We start from the raw sequence: 17,744 nt of genomic DNA, 5'->3' as shown, positions 1-17,744 counted from the left end.
GCTACATTATGAAGTAAGTTTCATTAAGCAGTTATGTAGCTACAATCTCCACCTACAATTCATTCAGGATTATATTAGCTTTTTTCATGGTCCTATAATGCTCTAAAAGCAGTCTTTAACACATATTTGCAATAAGCTCATCGCTGTTCAGTTCAGCCAGCTTTACTGGCTTCATGCCGCTTTTTTGTTAAATTCATAGAGTTAAAAAGAGTGAAGGCTGACTTCACGTATTAATGGAAAATGCAGGGTATTCAGCTTTGGTTATAGACAGGTTTTTCTATACATAAGTCTTCAAGCTTAAGAAGATTCAGATTCTGCATTTCACAGAAAATAACCAACTCCTGAAAGATTAGAAAATTCTGCATTGTGTGACCTATCAATAAATCTTCGAAAATGCAAGAAGTGAAGGGCCAGTTGGGTTGAACTGTTGCTGGTCAGAAAGCAGTACTTTGTACCACGCTCACTGACCACAGTGGAGGAAGAGGAGTGCAGTTTCAGTCCTAATCTTGAATTGTGTGGCTTTTGTTAATGATTTACAACAAGAGGTAAGTTGAAAAGCTGATTTGGACAGGAGGAAATGAGAGTAAGAAGGGTTACCTTGTATTCTCTCAGTAAAGGAAATAATGCTATTTTAACTAACAGTAATGGCAAAGCACTTAATACTACCTAAAGATGCACAGGAAAGTTAATAAATAAATGATAAACTTTAACAGTGCTCCTTTACATCTGCAACAGTAACATGGTTCTGCTCAACACTTCTGCTTTGAAATGGACTTGCACACATATCCAATTTATTACAGGATTAATTAACCATTGAGTCCAATTTTTCCCATCCCTTTATTCAGCTTAATTCTCAACAATACCCCTTAACCCCAAAATGTCAAACAGTTTGGTGGAATCTCATTTGGTGGAATAAGTCCCTTTGAATGAAACCCGATCCTTGTTCCTTTTCCAGACAATATCTTGTCAATTCCAGCCAGGTTGCCTGTTGCCTCAGTTCCTCTCAGAAAAGTACACTGGAATGAGAGTCATCATTCCTTCAATGAGTTTAACCAGGGGAAAGAGAAGACATGACAAGGCGGCTCATCAACTCTTTCACTGGTTGCTGGAGCTCTGTTCACTCGTCCTTGTGGGGATAGTTCAGACCCAGTCTGCAAGAGAGGAGAATGTTTCCATGGAGAAAAATTAAAAGCTCATTTTGGAAAGTTGAAATCATATCTGATTTTTCACTTGATCTCTTTCTTTCCAGAAAGTTTGAAGACTGAGGGGAAACGTAAGGGAGGAAAGATGAGGAGTATTAAAGTCTTTTGGCAGGGATCACACATGAAATCCTGGCTGTACTGAAGTCAATGAAAGGTTTGCTATTGATTTCAGTTGGCCCAGAGTTTCACTGCATTCACCTACAAGGCTCAAATGGGCTCATTCCTGACTGAGACTTATGGGGACCCCCTACAAAGAAATTCATAAGCTACCTGACTTTTGCAGGCGGCTCTGAAGACTGACATGGGCATAAGCCAACAGGCACGGGACAATGTCCCTCTATTCTCCACTTGTATTCAATGTCTACCAAGCTGTCATGGAGCGTACCTGGGATATTTTTCTCTATACATATATTTTTTTAAATTTACCTAAGAGCAGACAATAAAAAAAATGAAGACCTGAATCCCTTGAGGTATATGTTTTCTCCTACTCCCCATTGAAAACAATTATCTTTATGGGGGAGTAGGGTCATGGCCCATGTCTCACTTATACAACTATCCTGTTGACCTTAAAAGGGGAACTTGCATAAAGTAATGTTTGTATTTTCTCTCACACACAGCATACCTGACTATATAATACACACCCCATTTTCAGAAAGCAGCTGGAAAAAAATCTGAGTAGCAGATTGAGTAGCAGTGGCTTGGGAGCTAATTCTGCTCCTGAGTCTGCTGCCAACTCCTCACACCCAATGGGCCTGTGGACTGACCCTGTGTGCTGTGTCCAGGGCCATGCACCAGGTCTGGGTTTGGATGCTGGGTCCCGCTTGGCATGCCAGCCCTGCGGCCACTCACCAGGTCTAACCCTGCACAGTGCATCCAACCTTGTATGCTGGATCTCAGGCCAACCCTGTGCACTAGCCTGATCCAGTATCCAGGGACATGTAATCAGTTGAGGAATTGCCCATGGGCACATCCACACAAGCGTGCAAATAGCTTTGAGGTGCCACAAATGACAAGCGGTGCACATGTACCCATGGGCTGTGCTGCTAATTAGCAGTGCAGTGGTTTTTTTGACATCAGAAGATCCTGGTATCAAAAAACCTCTACCACTAAAAAAAGCGGTACAGCCCACATGGCAGCAGCATGCACTGCCAGAAACTGGAGCCTTGTCAGACAGAGCTATGCTCTGGCTGCTGGTCAGGCTCGGAGTGGCTGGCTTGGTGCTGCTGCTGCCCTGGGAGGCTCCTAGGACCCTAGGGAGGGCTGCTGGGGTCCCAGCCTCCCCTACTTTACCTGGGTCCCTTCACTGTACACCAGAGTGCACATGCAGGAGCACGCCCAGGGGACAGATTGCAGTGGCACAGATACCTACTGCTATTTGTCCTATGGGAAATGTGCACCCCTGCATGTGCATGCTCGGTGCGACACAACCAATGGGTCCAGAAGTTTGGTGTCGGGGAAGTGGTGGCTACATTTATTGCCATGGCTCCCAGAGCCATGACAATTAATGTTGCCACTGCTTCCCTACCAAGTTTCTGGACCCATGGGGATCTATTTTTTCCTGCATATAATGCACCAACCCATTTTCACCAGCTGGTTTGGGGAAGAAGGTGCAAGTTATACAATAAAATACTGCAATTTTGACTTGTTAACTCATATTGTAATTTCTACTTCAGAAGAGAAGTGAAAACCTGCTACAATAGTCACAGATGCAGCATATATCTAGATACACAACAATAATTTTTACTGGCTATACAGTGCTGATATTCTTTTTTTATAGACAGTAAAACCAATTCATGTTGTTAGCATATTTAAAAATACATAAAATAAGGATAAATAATCATTTTTTTGTATTCATATTGTTGAAAGGATTCCTGGTGTCTTCAAAAATAGGACTACAACTTCACTTGAATATAGGTGACTTTGTTTGTTATGCTATTCTTAAAATCAATATAGCTGTAAGAGCTTTCAGTCCAGTAAAGCTACCCTTAGTCAGGTTGAGTAGTATCTTACCACGGGGAATACACCAGAGCTCAGTGGAACGGTTTGAAAGTAAGCGGTTACTATCTCACATTACTAAGAATGATAGAAGTGTGTCCTTTAAATCTAAACAGATCCCCAACCATTTAAAGTGCTATTACATAACAAAAAATTACCAAAAACAGGAATGCAAACACACATAACCAGGAAGAAGCAATGTATCACAAATACTTATGAACAGCTCTGGCAGTGGTTGGATGATTATTTGGCATTTCCAAGCAATTTGTGTAAGTATGAAATGTTAAAATCCATACTGGAATTAGTGACAAAAGATGGGCTGTTATGCATAAATTGGCTTGTGGGCTTAGTTCCAGTTACTATTTGGATAGGCATTTTTGAACGGCATGCCACACTAGCTTGTGGTTGTGAAAAGAATAATCTTTTTGCTTTTTCCTTTGTCTCTCTGCAGTTCTGAGTTTCTTTTTAAAGGAACCAACCCTTAGTTGACACAAAATGATATAGCCCCCATCAGTTTTGACAGAGATACTGCAAGTTATAACAGCTGAGAATCTGATTCTACATCTTGAAAGTCAGATGATTAACATGCTTTGAGGAACTGGAAACTAGAGGGGAAAAGGCAGAGGTGAGCAGGGTTCTCAACTGAAGAGCTGTATAGCCAGTTTATACCAGTTGAGTACTTAACCTACAGGCTTAAAAATGATGTGTGCAGAACCTTTTGGTCTAAACTTTCCTACTTGAGTTTCTAAAGTTAGACACCAACAGTAAATAAGTGGCTTGAGTTTCAAAGGTGCTAAGCACCCAGTGTTCATACTGGCTTGATCTAAATAGCAGCAGTGGATTGTCAGCCCTTTGAAAATCAGGCATTTCATTAGGCAACCACGTTTGAGCAGTGTATTTTTAATGTTTCAAAATGCAACCAGAGTGCCTACAATGGCTAATTTGATTTTGGAAGTTTGTGGTGAGCTTCTAGAGGGCATGTGAAAGGAAGGTGTGGGAAAGCAGAAGAAGGGAAAGGAGAAATAGAAATGGAGGAAAAGAAAGAAAAAGAGATCCATGTTAGGTTGTTGGAGGCACTGAAGTGTGGTTACAATGACAAAAACTGTTACTTTCATCATTATCTGGAACATTAAACCAGAATGGTTTAATCAAACTTAAAAAGGGACATGTGACCGAGTAGCATAACTAGGAGTGGGTGACTGGGGCACCAGCCTTGGGCACCTACTCAAAGGTGGTGCAAAACAACAGTTTCTGTTACTGCTGGCCACAGTTGCTGCCCAGGGTGAAGAACCTGGTTGTTAATTCTCTGATGTAACCCCAGAAGTCTGAGAACCATTGTCCTAAATGATGAGATTCCTGGATTAGGCATTTTTATACAGCACCCATCATCATGAAGCCCCAAATTTTTATTATGGTCTCTAATAATAGTATTGGGTAATTAAGGTATTTGCTTCAGATTGCCTTTGTTACATTAAGGCAACTCTGGAAGGGTGCTGAATACACAGGCAATTCCCAGGCATTCCCCAATGACATCAAGAAACTTTGGATTGTGCCCTAAGTAAGGCTCAGCAACTCCAGATCACAAGAGAAGATGAAAGTCTGAAACTACAGAGATTTATTAATCGTTTGCTTATGAAGAAATTCTGTGGGTCAAGTCCTGAGAGGTGCCAAGCATCTGCAATTCCTGCTAAAAGTGCTCAACTCCTTTCAGCATCTGGAGAATTTGCTTGAGTCAGGCCTAAATTAAGACTTCTGGGTTTAATCTGATCTAATCTGAATGAGACTGCCAGGTACTCAGCACCTCTCAGGGTTTGGTTCATGAAGCACTGTGGCAGTGGCACTGGTTGAATATTTACAAAGCTCAATTAACACAAGAAAATTGACTTCACCAGACCTGTCTTTGTTTATTAATGTCCTGCAGTTTCAATTTATGTTGGAAAAAGGTCGTGAGGTAGTCAGGGGATATTAACCATCTGGAATAGTTCACTATTTTATATACTGTTTTCTGTTTACAGCTGCCAGCCTGCCTGCCCTCCAAACACAAAACTTCAGAATATCCGAAACATGTCTGTTTGGAATTAAGAACTTTGTCCTAACTACCGTCTTCTACCAAGAAGGCAGATAGCTGAGCTTGAGGGACTTTTGTTTTTGCTGGGTTTTTTGAGGCCTTTCGGCTTTTAGTAGCCATGCATATTTTAATGTGTTCTAATTATGGAAAAATCCTGCATGTTTCTATAGATCTTAGATGTATTGTTACAAAGGCTTCATACAGCATAAAGTTACGTTGTGCCATCTTGCAAAGTGACCTGATATAATGAGACGTGGTGGGTGAAATAGCTTCACTTCCCTATGGCTATTAGAACCATATCATGGGCCAAAGATAATTAGCAACTGCAGATTTCCTACCTATATATCTCTGATGTTTTATATAATACTTGGTGATCAGTATAAAGCGTTCCTTAGAAAACTGTCAATGGCATTAGACTTTGTGTGCAACTGCCATTTTAATAACCTGTACTTTCCCTAGCAGGCTGCTACTCTCTCTGGATTTCTTTTCTCTCTAAAGAGTATCTGGATGTCCCAAGACCACAAAATGGTTTCTAATGATTTTTGCTTATTCACATAGTTTTTTGGATACTGACTGAAGTCCCTGCTGTGTGGCAGGACAAGGTCTGTGTGCTTCTGAAATGTATTTAATATCTCAAAATAGTCCTAGCTGTGTCCAACATTGAGGTAGATAAGTGTGTTGACACCTTGAGTTGCCCCCCCACCCAAGAAGGCTGACTGTCATTGTTACTACATGGTTACACAGGAAAAGGCCCAGGTTCATTGACATTTTAAAATATGATCAGAATTCTGATATTCCATCACTGTTTTAATTGTCTGGCTGAGACAATTAGAGGGAGTTTGCTTGGGGAAGGAGCAAGTCAAACCTTGAAATTTCACCATACATTTTTATGTTAGTACTTTTACTGCTATTAAGACAAAAATATGCAGAATAATGTTTTGGCAAATACATGGAATAATCTTGTAGCTTTTACCATTTCTCAGGACCCTTGCTGTCCTCATAATCATTCTTTTCTAATGTAATCCTAAACCAAATTCCCTAGTCAGCTGCAGCTGGCTCAGTAAGCGTGGTCTAGATCTACAGTGATATGACAGATAGGCATGTGGAGCAATAGTTCTAAACGTGACCTTAGGAAGAGGTGTATTTGTTAATTTTTCAATTGCACCAATGACTTGCATTCTATCATCAGTTGCCTACTGTCTCTCTTCAGCCAGCTGCTTTCATCTGGCAGGAAACCAAGGATAAAAATTGGGAAAAAAATGAAACTTAGAGAACTTCATAGTGAATGACCCATGCCTCCTGCCTCTAAGGGTATGGCTAGACAAGAAAAATGTGTGGTAAGTAAATTAAGGTTAATCAGTAAATTTTAAGTCATCTGGTTTTAAACACCTCCAGTGACTAAAATGGTCATAATTAAAAAATGTCAATTGGGCTTCAAATGTCAACAATGGCATTTCTATTACTCAGCATTTTCAGGGAGTGGAACCAAAAGTCTCACAATAGCTTATTTGTGAATAATATAAACTTTAGTTAAATAATCTGGTTAGATTTTTATGCACTACAGCTCCTTTAGCAAAACACCTCACCGCTGTCACCTTTATCAGTACAATACTGTCAAGCTGAGAGGTTGGCTTATTTTAAGTAGATCTGTTTTAATTCCAGGGGAACCAACACAATATTTCTTGAAATAATTTTTCATATACATCTGGTAGATGACAGTAATATGCCTAGACAAACTCCATCAATCATCATATTAATCATGTCATTCTCTGAATAGTGGCCAGTAGTGAATTTTAAACGTCCATTGAGAGTCTTACTTGAATGGATTTTCATTACATTACAATGGATGGTGCAATGTCCCTTATTTCATGACCTTGAAAATACTAAATATAGCTGTGGGCAAAAAAGATCACATTCACTTATTTTTGTGCATGGTGTATACGTTCCTTACAGAATATTGAGTATGGAGTACTCTCGAGCATGGAATACTCATGGGCTTTCACCGAAAGTAACTCTCAGTAATTTAAATCAAGACTTCCTTGTTGCTGATGCTATATAAAAGTTCCTTTGGGACAAGCCAAGCACAATTATTTTCACCATGCTACCAATATATCTTAGTGGCTCAGTCAAAAAACGGAACAATAAGAGAGCATCCTTTCAATTTTCCATCCATCTTCCTTTTTGTTTGTCAAACAACTCTATGCTCTCAATATAGCATCAGTCTTCATCAAGCTCTCCAATCTAGAATAAAACCTAACCCTGCTGCTGGTGGAGTGAACACAAAAGTAAAAATTGTGAGAGTAAATGAATCATATGGTAAGTATGGAAAGTGAAGGGAATTTCTATTAATTGATATACCAGTAAAGAAACTCTGCAAAGCCTTATAGTTAATCAACAACCCTTGAGAATCTGGTCACGCTCCTCTTCTAGTTTCACCAGAGAATGGTCCATTAATAATTCTTTTGAAATACAAGAATTTCTGGTTGCCAGTGTAAGAAAACTATTGGTAATAACAAAGCTGACTGCCACCAATGGTTCCCTCTTCCTGCCTTAAGTAGGAAGAAAAGATCAAAATCTAAATATTACTTTCCAGGATGTGTTCTTCTAATTTCAGTCAAAAGAAACTACTACCTAGTCACAGAGACCGGGAGAGGCAAGATCGTCTCTGCTGTGTAGCTATTCCATGGGGAAATGAATAGTGCAGTAAATTAAAGATTGTTTTTTCAAATGACTTTGTTGTAAACTTGATGAATGAGACACACCACTGGTTTAGAGTGTGAGTCACCCAAGTGTTTGATTCATTGTATCAGATAACAAAGCCAGCATAATTTGTGGGGTACGTAAACACATACCATACTTTGAAGGTTGGAGCTGTACGTACATTTAGTCATGAATGAATGACTTAGTTGTGTTATTGTAAATATGTTGAGGGTGGTATATAATAGCTGTGGACACACTGCATGTTCTTTGAAGGCCAGAAAAATACTGACAGAGCTCCAGGAGAAAAAACAACTTGTTGAAATGTTAGCTGGAGCAGCAGGTTCTCATTCCTTAAAGCTAAGTGTAAAGGAAAGAGAAAGCCCATGGCACAGGTAAACATTTTGCTCTGTCCCCTGATTCTCTTATTTCTACATTTTTTCCTCTGTGTGCTAATTTGTTTGGGTCTGTGGGTGTGTGGGTTTTTCCTTGCTATGACTATGATTCTTAATGCTGGTAGCCAAAAAAAGAAAAAAAAAATCCTACTCCAAAAATAACATGTTGCTCTGCTATATCTTGGACAGGTGATTATAGAATTATGTCTCACAGTCTGATCTGAACCCATACACAAGTAATGCTAGCATTCCTGTATAGCACTTTCTCATCTTTTAAGCAATATGTTAAACCCGGGTCCTTTCTGTCAATCTCAAGGGGCTTTCCAGATAAATATTACAGAGTTGGAGGTAAGTACTGCTCTTTCCTACACAGCTGCACTATCTTTCTTTATGCATTGTGTAATACATCAGGTTGCACATGAACTACTACACTGTGAATAATAGCAGCCTGCATTGTGTACAAAGGTGGTATACCACTAGTATTTTAAGGGAGCCTGTTTTGGTTTATGAATGTGCATGTGCGCTTGTACATACAGCATCCCTCTTCATTCTAATAGATGGCGTTATTCTTGTGACCAGCATTGAAAATACAGTACCTTATTCATTATTTTAAATGTCAATATCTTACTTGTTTTTAAGTCAGGGATGTTGAGCAGTGAGATTATACAGTATGCAAGCAAAGTCATAACTAGCCCATTGTCAATGGGCATTTCAACATCTGTAGCCAGAAAGGCCAATGATTAAGTGCTGGTCCATCTACAGTGGATACAAAAAGAATAAACCCTGCTTAATATAAAATTGTTCACAGGTAAACAGAAAACCTGAAATGTTCCAAAGGACTAGTGAGATCTAACCAATAATTTTCCACATAGATGGTCCGTGCAGCTGGGACGTGAAAATACTACGACATTATGTAAAACAGTAACAATTCAGCTGTGATTGAGAGAAGAGTGGAATGAGTATTTTGCAGGTGATCTTTTCTTTTTAGGATCTTGTATTAAACAACAAAGAGAAAAATGACTTAAGAATGTGGGTTAAAGAAGACCAGATTTTGAATCTGTTCAATTTTTAAATACAGTAGTTACACTAATACATATCTATGAGAAGCTGGCTGTACATAAATCTGAACAGTAGAAAACATTTTGTCCATGGTCTCAGTGTTATAAAATGGACAAAACTGTTAGAAAAATGAGTGATAAAATGGACCAAAAATTAAGGAGAAAATGGACCAACATTAAATACACACCACCTAGAATGTATCTGTCACTCACCAAACAGTCCACAGATCAGACTATTAAATGCAAAATTTCAGGTGAAGTATCCACCCACTCAAATTAATAAGAACAGTGTTGTCTGAGAACTGGTCTTACTGTATTGTCATTGCGACTCATTGCCAACACTGCTGAATCACACAGATAACTCTGAGTAGCAAGGGAAACAGCAGTGCTGAATGAGAGCAGATAGAATTTTTCTAGAATTGTTTGAAGGTATTAAACTAAAAAAAAGCCCTCCAAGGACTCATGTAAGCAAAAAGGCAACTGAACAATGGAAAATTAACAGAATCTATTGGCTAGGAACAGAAATTACACATAAACCGGTTTAAGTGATCAGAAACTGGTTTAAACCTGTAACAGAACAGATGTTCAGTGCACATAAACCAGTTTCAAAATTGCTGAAACCAGTCTGAGATAAACCTGGTTGAATGCAGTATCAGAACTAACTGATTTGGATCAAACCAGTTTATGCAATGTCTGTTCAAGACCCCTTGCTGGTTTAAGACAAACCAAACTTTCCCAGCATCCCAGCATGCTCTCTGGGCTGGGCGCGGCTCTCTGGTCTACAACAGAGCTGGCCCCTCCCCTCTGGTCATGGCTGGAGCTCTGGCAGAGACTGTAGGTATAGCAGGGTCTGCCTAGCTTCCCCCTGCCCTACCCACCCCTTGCTGCTCAAGCAGGAAACCCCCACTCCCTCCCTTCCATCTTTCACAGCATAGACCCCAGCCCCATAGACCCTAGGCCTGTGTTATGCTAGCTAATGCAAAAATTGTCTGTTGCATGTGTCTCCAATTTCACTGGGACAGGCAGACAGAACAGTGACTGCTTAGGGCTTTTTGGAGCTAATCAACAGGTCAGCAGGTAAGCTGTTTAAGAAGAGTCTGAACTAATGGAGAGAGGCTATTGTTTTGCTGATGGGGTGATAAACACAGATATCATCCCCTTGCTAGCTTGCTTGCCTGTCAGCTTGCTGCAGACAGTATAAAGAAGCAGGAGGGAGATTGAAAAGCTCATATCATCAACAGATGCATGCACTGTAAAGCCCACCCCTGCTTGCCTCAGAGTGCTAGCAAGGGTCTGGGGTTTGGCAACACTTCTGCCCCTTGAGTAGCCAGCAGGGAAAACCCCGGGATGGTGCAGGAAGATCTCCTTAATCAGAGGTCCTTCTGGGGCCTGACCATGCCCCGCCTCAGCTCAGTACCATTGAAGGGAAGGGAGGGCTGCTATAGCACCCCCAGCTTCTAGCCGAAGTTGTAACCAAACAGATATTCTCTCTGGACTGAGGAAATACAGACATATGCCTGCAGTGGTTCAAACCGGTTCAGCCTAGTCAGGTTAGACTAACCTGCAAAGGTTGAATTAATTTAGGTTTGGGCTTTTTAAATGTCTGCCCCTAGCCATTATGAGCAGAAATCTATCCAAGCTTTATTTGCCACCAACCTCTGATCTGGCCTTTCTAGCGTACATGCATCTCTGTGAAAAATAGAGAAGAAGCATCATTTTCGGAGTGCTGTTTGTTTATGAGTCTTTTACCTCCTATATACCCCTCTTCAGCTGTAGACTGAAAGTATTACTATGGGAAAAATCACTTCTATTGAAAGAAGGATCAAAACAGCATTTATCTTGTACTCAAGTACAGTAGTGGGGTGGGGGGCAGAGGGAAGGAGTGCCTTTGCTATGATACTTGATGGGCCATTAGGCTTGGACAGACTTTAGACCCTTTCTTTTGATAGGCATTCACAAAATACATGCCTAACCCATCAGATGCTCAAATTCTTTGGACACCCACATTTCCAATGGAAAAGTTTTGTAAGTTTTGTAAGTTCTTATATATCTGTTGCTAGGCATACATATATCTGCCCAAGTCCTGACATCACTGAGCTGCTCAGTGCCTATCTCATATCTAAGAACCCATCAGATTCACAAAATAGGCATTCCTCCATATACTTCATGTGTGGGGTTTGATCGGATAGGCATGCTCAGACTATACATAACCCCATCATGGGAAGTTCAAGTTCATAGCACTTTTCTGTTCCAGGGGATTTAAACCCACATTCCCCAACATGAGTAACTGTTGGGGGAGAGGTTATTATGGAATGGACATTTCTCAATCTTTCTTTTTGAAGCTGTTCCAAATAATATAATATGCAGAATGCTGAATAGGTCTATTATATCCTTGCTTATGCTCTACATCTTCCTTCGTAAATACACTGTATAATTCCCATATAGATTTCAGTAGAATTAAAGCAATATACTGATTTTGTCTTCTTTCTCTGTGACTTAATCTATCCTTTCTGATTTTCTTCCATACCATTTTCACTAAGGAATTTTCTTATTCCATCGATATTTAATCATCTCACAGGGCATATCCGGACAATCACGCATATGCACAGGTGCATGTTTCTAATGGCTGCTCCTTTTCAGTGGTGGGTTTTTTCTGACACTGGGATCTCCCGGTGTAAAAAAAACTAGTCACAATGCTAATTAGCAGCGCAGCAAATGGGTGCACATGTGCTGCATGTAGTTTGTGGTGCCTCAAAACTACTTTTGTGCTTGTAATTCTAATGTGCTTGTAATTCTAATGACTCAGACCCTTGCATTCCCTGACTGCTACTTAACAAAAGCCTTCCACCTTCTGGAGGGAATTTCTCGATGCATAAGTAATGACTTGCAACTACTGGAATGAAGGGGTCACTTACTGAGAAAGTAATCTTTTTCTATTAATACGTAGTATCAATTTTAGTGCATGTGAAAAATAGAAAAATCTATCTTTGATCAGAGATACTCCATTCCAACACTCTGAAAATACTAACCCACCTTCCCATCTGATAAAAGTATGTCTGCATTATTTTTGTTAGACTAACGTCTATATTTCACTTAAAAAGATTACTGGGCTAATAGGGTCCCAAAAGCATTAACCTGTTCTCCTTTATGAAAAAAATAAAAAATGCAGAAATTCCACAAATCTCCAAGTCATTATACAGAGAAGAAATATTTTTTATGCAAATAGCCCTGCAGACCAAATGTCCCTATCCCTTATCCCTTCTTATTTAATGATTTATTAATCAAGCTGCCATTGGAGATAGACTGCAATTAAGTTCTCACATGCTGGAAGTGTTGAAAGCTTTTTGCAGTTGGTTATATTTAATTTCCAAAGGTATTTTGAAGAAAATAAGAGTGAGGAGAAACAAGGATCATAATTTTATTTTCCTCCTTGATTTCCCTTGAGCCCAGATGTTTTTGACGTATTCTTGTAGCAGTATATTTAATTTTTAAAAACAAGCAAAATATAAATGAAAATTAAACTATGTTCAGTAAATCTACCTGAGAAATTCATAGTGTCAGGTTCTTTTCTGGTTCAAATTGCTATGAGACAGTATATCTTTTTGCATGAGTTAGGCACATAAAATACAAATAATAGCCTATTTTACATATTGATAGCAATACATTAGTCAAAGTCCTAGAATTTCAACATGTAAAATCCAAATCATAATTCTGCATTGCTTACGTGTGTGTGTGTGTGTGTGTACACACACACACACACACATCATATAATGTTTTCCATTCCTTAATAATGGAACAAAAACAATGAGTTAACAATTCTTTGTAGTTTTAAACATATACTAAAGTACATTTTTTTCTTTTTGTCAGTGGAGTATTTTGTCAAAGAAGAACATTTCCATGCTGCCCTGTTGTGTTTGATATTTGGTTCTCCTTAAATAAGGTTTACTCATCTGATTATAAAACAGCATTGTCTATAATGTCACAATTCTGGAATTAGTTTGAGGAAAAAATCAAGGTTCATCTACACAGGGAAGTTACTCCACAATAAAACATAGTGGAAATTTAAAGCAATTTACCTGTTCTGGATTAAGAGTGTCCACCCACAAACTAGTCTAGAATAGATTAGTTCCACAGCTCTTCCACAATAACTATCCAGGCCAACTTCCCCATGCAGCTCTTAGTTTGATCCAGCAAAACATTTAAGGGGTCCCATTAACTACTATGACTTCAAGGGGAATATTCACTTGCTTAAAGTTAAGCATGTACTAAGTGTTATGCTGGATTGGGGTCTGAGTAACGCCCGTAGGATTTGACATTAGAGTGGCACAAAGAAATAGCATGGATATTGGGAGTATAGAAAATCTATACCAAGTTTCAATTGTTGCAAATGACCCCTGCATTTACAATATGCCAACCAACCTCTGTATATGAACATTTTGTAATGTTAGGAGGCTCAATATCTGAATGGTAGATTTATAATCCTGGTTAATAAAGACAACGGCCAAACAATTTTAAACATGGGTGCCTAAGGTCTGATACTCCTGGCCAGATTCAGGTGGGAGATTTAGGTGTCTTACAACTTAGTGCAACTTACTGCAAGAAATTAGGTAGATAGGGATGTGTCTACACATGCAATTAATGTGCACTAAAAACACTGTTTGAATGTGCATCCTGGAGCAAAAAACTCTGGAGCAATTATCTCGAGTTTATTTGTGCACAGTACATGGAGTCCGGCGGTGGCAGCCTGGGCTGGCAGGGAACCCATGTTTTGCTAAGCTAAATAAGACAAGCTCTTATAGTAGTCTCCTCTCCTGGTCATCCCAGTAATCCTTCTCTATTAATTCTCTGTTACCTTGTTTCCATTTCAGTGCATTTTTCTTGAATATGGGAGACGAGAGTCACACACGAGGTTCCAAAGAAGAACTCCCCTCCCCGGCACTTTGTATGATGACTCCACAAATTACCTATCTCTATTTACTCCTAAAGAAACTATTTCTCATCCAAACTGATACTTTTAACTCTAACAAAGCTCATTATTCACTTTACATGACTATGTAGTATGTATGTCACAAAAATAATTGTAGATTCTTTTTATTCTTGATTCATAGTTTCAAGTAGCTACTAAAATTCCAGACAACAACTGAAATATAAGCCCATTAATGTGAGGCTTTTAAAAATCATGTAGATGAAATTTTGAACCATGCAGGATTAAACTTGAGGGTGGCATTTTGGGAGTAGGAGGGTTTTAAGCAGCAGGTATGATAGAGCATGGTGCCTTTTAGATGGGAGAAAGGAAAATTCCTTTTTAAACTACTTAGAAACATTACTAAAGAAACTCTTTGTGCTGTTAGTTAATAGTAAAACAAAACATTTCCTACCCATTAAAGCAAAAATCATGTAGTGAATCTGACGCCAGAGGTGATGTAGCATGATAAGAAAAACCAAAACTGATATGCAGAATGCTAACCCCTGTGAGAAAAATAAGAAGAATGCTTCATAAATATTGTCATAGTGAACTGTTTTGAACTGAGTTTGGTGAAGATGTTCTGTTCTTAAAACACTTTTCCCATGTGTTGTTCTTTTGCATGTTATTGTTAAAGTTAGGAGAGTAGGTAAAAACAGTGGTGTAATGAATTACCCAGTTATATAAATGAATCCAGTAACTGTAAATATCACATGCAGAGGAAGAAATGCTGAAGTCTGCATACTTAAAGTGATCGCTGCTATGTACCAGAGACCTTTTTATGTATGACCAAGACACTGTCCTAGTCACAGCACTGTTCCATTCTTTCAGCTGTGGCATCTATCGCTGCCTGTCTTACCCTGATCTCTCCAGTCCTGCCAATATGTCCTGCAATTTCTTCCTCCCACTTTAATACCACTTCACTAACCTTCTACTTCCCAGCACGTTGACAGCCCACCCTTTTTTGTACATCTTATCCACAATTTCTCTAAGTCCCAGAACTATGTAGAACTTTTTTTCTGGCCTGCTACTCTCCCCATCCCTAGAAATGTAAACATCAGACTTATCTTCAATAACTGTTGAAACATGGTATTCAATACCAAGGATTCATAAAAATACAGGAATTGCTACACCCTTAGAATACACTTTCCCACCTGTTCTCTCTTCTATTTCTACTTTCCTTAACTGATTAACTTTGCAAGGGAAAGGTGAGTTGTGGATTGCTTTGCTAGTTTGCTTGAATGCCACTCCTGTAGTTTTCCAGAAAGAAAAAAATCACATCAAACATTTATTTGGTTATTTTACCTACTACTGATAATAAGAGTCCAAGGCAGCAGCAGTCCACTCTCAGGCAAAGCTCCAAGTAAATTAACTCAGTAGACATTTTACCCAAGTAAGCAAATTAGGGAACACATGGGCAGAATCCCCTGGGGGGGATGCCAGACTGAGAGGGAGAGGAGTCTAGGAGAGCTGGCTGTACTTGAAAGAAGCTTTATTGAGAGTACAGGAACAAACCATCTCAATGTGCAGGAAGACTACCAAGTATGGCAGAAAACCCGCTTGGTTTAGCAAGGAACTCTTTAGTAAGCTAAATCACAAAAAGGAAGCTCATAAGAAGTGGAAACTTGGACAAATAACTTGGGAAGAATATAAAAACATTGCTTGGACATGCGGGGATGAAGTCAGGAAGGCCAAAGCGCAATTGGAGTTGCAGCTAGCAAGGCATATGAAGGGTAACAAGAAGGGTTTCTACAAGTATGTCAGTAGCAAGAAGGGGACAAGGGACAGCTTAGAAAAGCTGGACATGTACAAGTCCATGGAGCCAGATGGGATGTATTTGAAGGTGCTGAGGGAGTAGGCTGATGTGATTGCAGACCCATTGGACATCATCTTTGAAAACTCATTACAATCAGGAGAGGTCCCGGATGACTGGAAAAGGGCAAACATAGTCCCCATATTTAAGAAAGGGAAAAAGGAGGATCCAGGGAACTATAGACCAGTCAGCCTCACCTCAGTCCCTGCAAAAATCATGGAGCAGAATTTCAAGGAATCCATTTCTGAGCACTTGGAGAAGAAGGTGATTAGCAACAGTCACCATGGATTCACTGGGGGCAAGTCATGCCTGACCAACCTGATTACCTTCTATGACGACTGGCTCAAGGGAAGGTCAAGGGAAGTGATTACTCCCCTCTATTCAACACCGGTGAGGTCACATCTGGAGTACTGTCTGTGTTCAGTTTTGGGCCCCCCCACTACAGAAAGGATGTGGACAAATTGGAAAGAGTCCAGCAGAGCACAACAAAAATGGTAAGAGGGGTGGGGGGCATGACTTATGAGGAAAGACTGAGGGAACTGGGCTTATTTAGTCCAGAGAAGAGAAGACTGAGAAGGGACCTAATAGCAGCCTTTAACTACCTGAAGTGGGGTTTGAAAGAAGATGGAGCTAGACTGTTCTCAGTTGTGGCAGATGACAGAACAAGGAACAACAGTCTCAAGTTCCACCAAGGGAATTTTAGGTTTGATATTAGGAAGAATTTTCTCACTAGGAGGGTAGTAAAACACTGGAACAGGCTACCCAGAGAGGTGGTGGAAGCTCCATCCTTGGAAGTTTTTCAAAACCCAGCTAGACAAAGCTTTGGCTGGGATGATTTAGTTGGTGATGGTCATGCTTTGAGCAGGAGGTGGACTAGATGACCTCCTGAGGTCCCTTCAAACCCTAACTTTCTATGATTCTAAGTATAGTAAGGACTGAATTCCTATCCTTTGTAACATTTCTATTAAAAAACCCCCACAGCAACAAATTTCATTTTCAATGTTACAGGCTTTTATAATTTTTCCTGGAACGTTCTTAAGAAGACATTGTCATGATAGTTTGCATACTTTTAAAATATATTGCCCCATCCTTGTTCTCAAATGAAGCCCTAGCCTAATGCTAAAAATTGAGGGCCAAATTTAGACTTCATTAAGCCTCAAGCCAATGGGAAATTTTCCATTGAATTCAATGGTCATTGGATTGGATCCTTAGTCAGTAGAGCTGAGTTATCTTATACCACATCTGAATGCAGTGCCATTTGTTTATCTTTTTCCCCTATCACCAGTGTTTAGTTACTGAAGTGTTTTTCACATGTGCTAAATTGCTGGTGATAATTTTTTAAAAGCAAACATGCCACTGAAATACTCACTGCCGAGGTGTGCATAGGCACATGTGCACACGCACACACACATACACACAAAACACGCACATTACACCGAGACATGCCCACAGGTAAGCTTCAAGGAAAATAGGTGTCCACATCTTCTAAAACCTACACAGTTCAAGTTTGACACCCAGAAATAAAGACATTTTAAATTAATAGACAATTTTCA

At 39.7% G+C, this 17,744-nt stretch overlaps 1 protein-coding gene across 3 annotated transcripts in view; it reads right to left on the bottom strand.

The window, feature by feature from the left end:
- Nucleotides 1-818: 818 nt before the first annotated feature.
- TRIM55 (tripartite motif containing 55) overlaps nt 819-17,744 on the bottom strand; it is a 74,052-nt gene continuing 57,126 nt past the window's right edge. For all 3 annotated transcript variants that reach the window (XM_019548727.1, XM_019548734.1, XM_019548719.1), the window contains one exon: nt 819-1,151. In XM_019548727.1, coding sequence (XP_019404272.1) covers nt 1,032-1,151 — 120 coding nt within the window. In that variant the 3' untranslated portion in view covers nt 819-1,031. The remainder of the gene's footprint in view (nt 1,152-17,744) is intronic.

Source organism: Crocodylus porosus, unplaced genomic scaffold, assembly GCF_001723895.1.
Source record: "Crocodylus porosus isolate Cpor-Errol unplaced genomic scaffold, CroPor_comp1, whole genome shotgun sequence".
NCBI classification, from domain to species: domain Eukaryota; kingdom Metazoa; phylum Chordata; order Crocodylia; family Crocodylidae; genus Crocodylus; species Crocodylus porosus.
The sequence above is the reverse complement of the archived record's forward strand: the minus strand, read 5'-3'. Positions and strand labels throughout refer to the sequence as shown.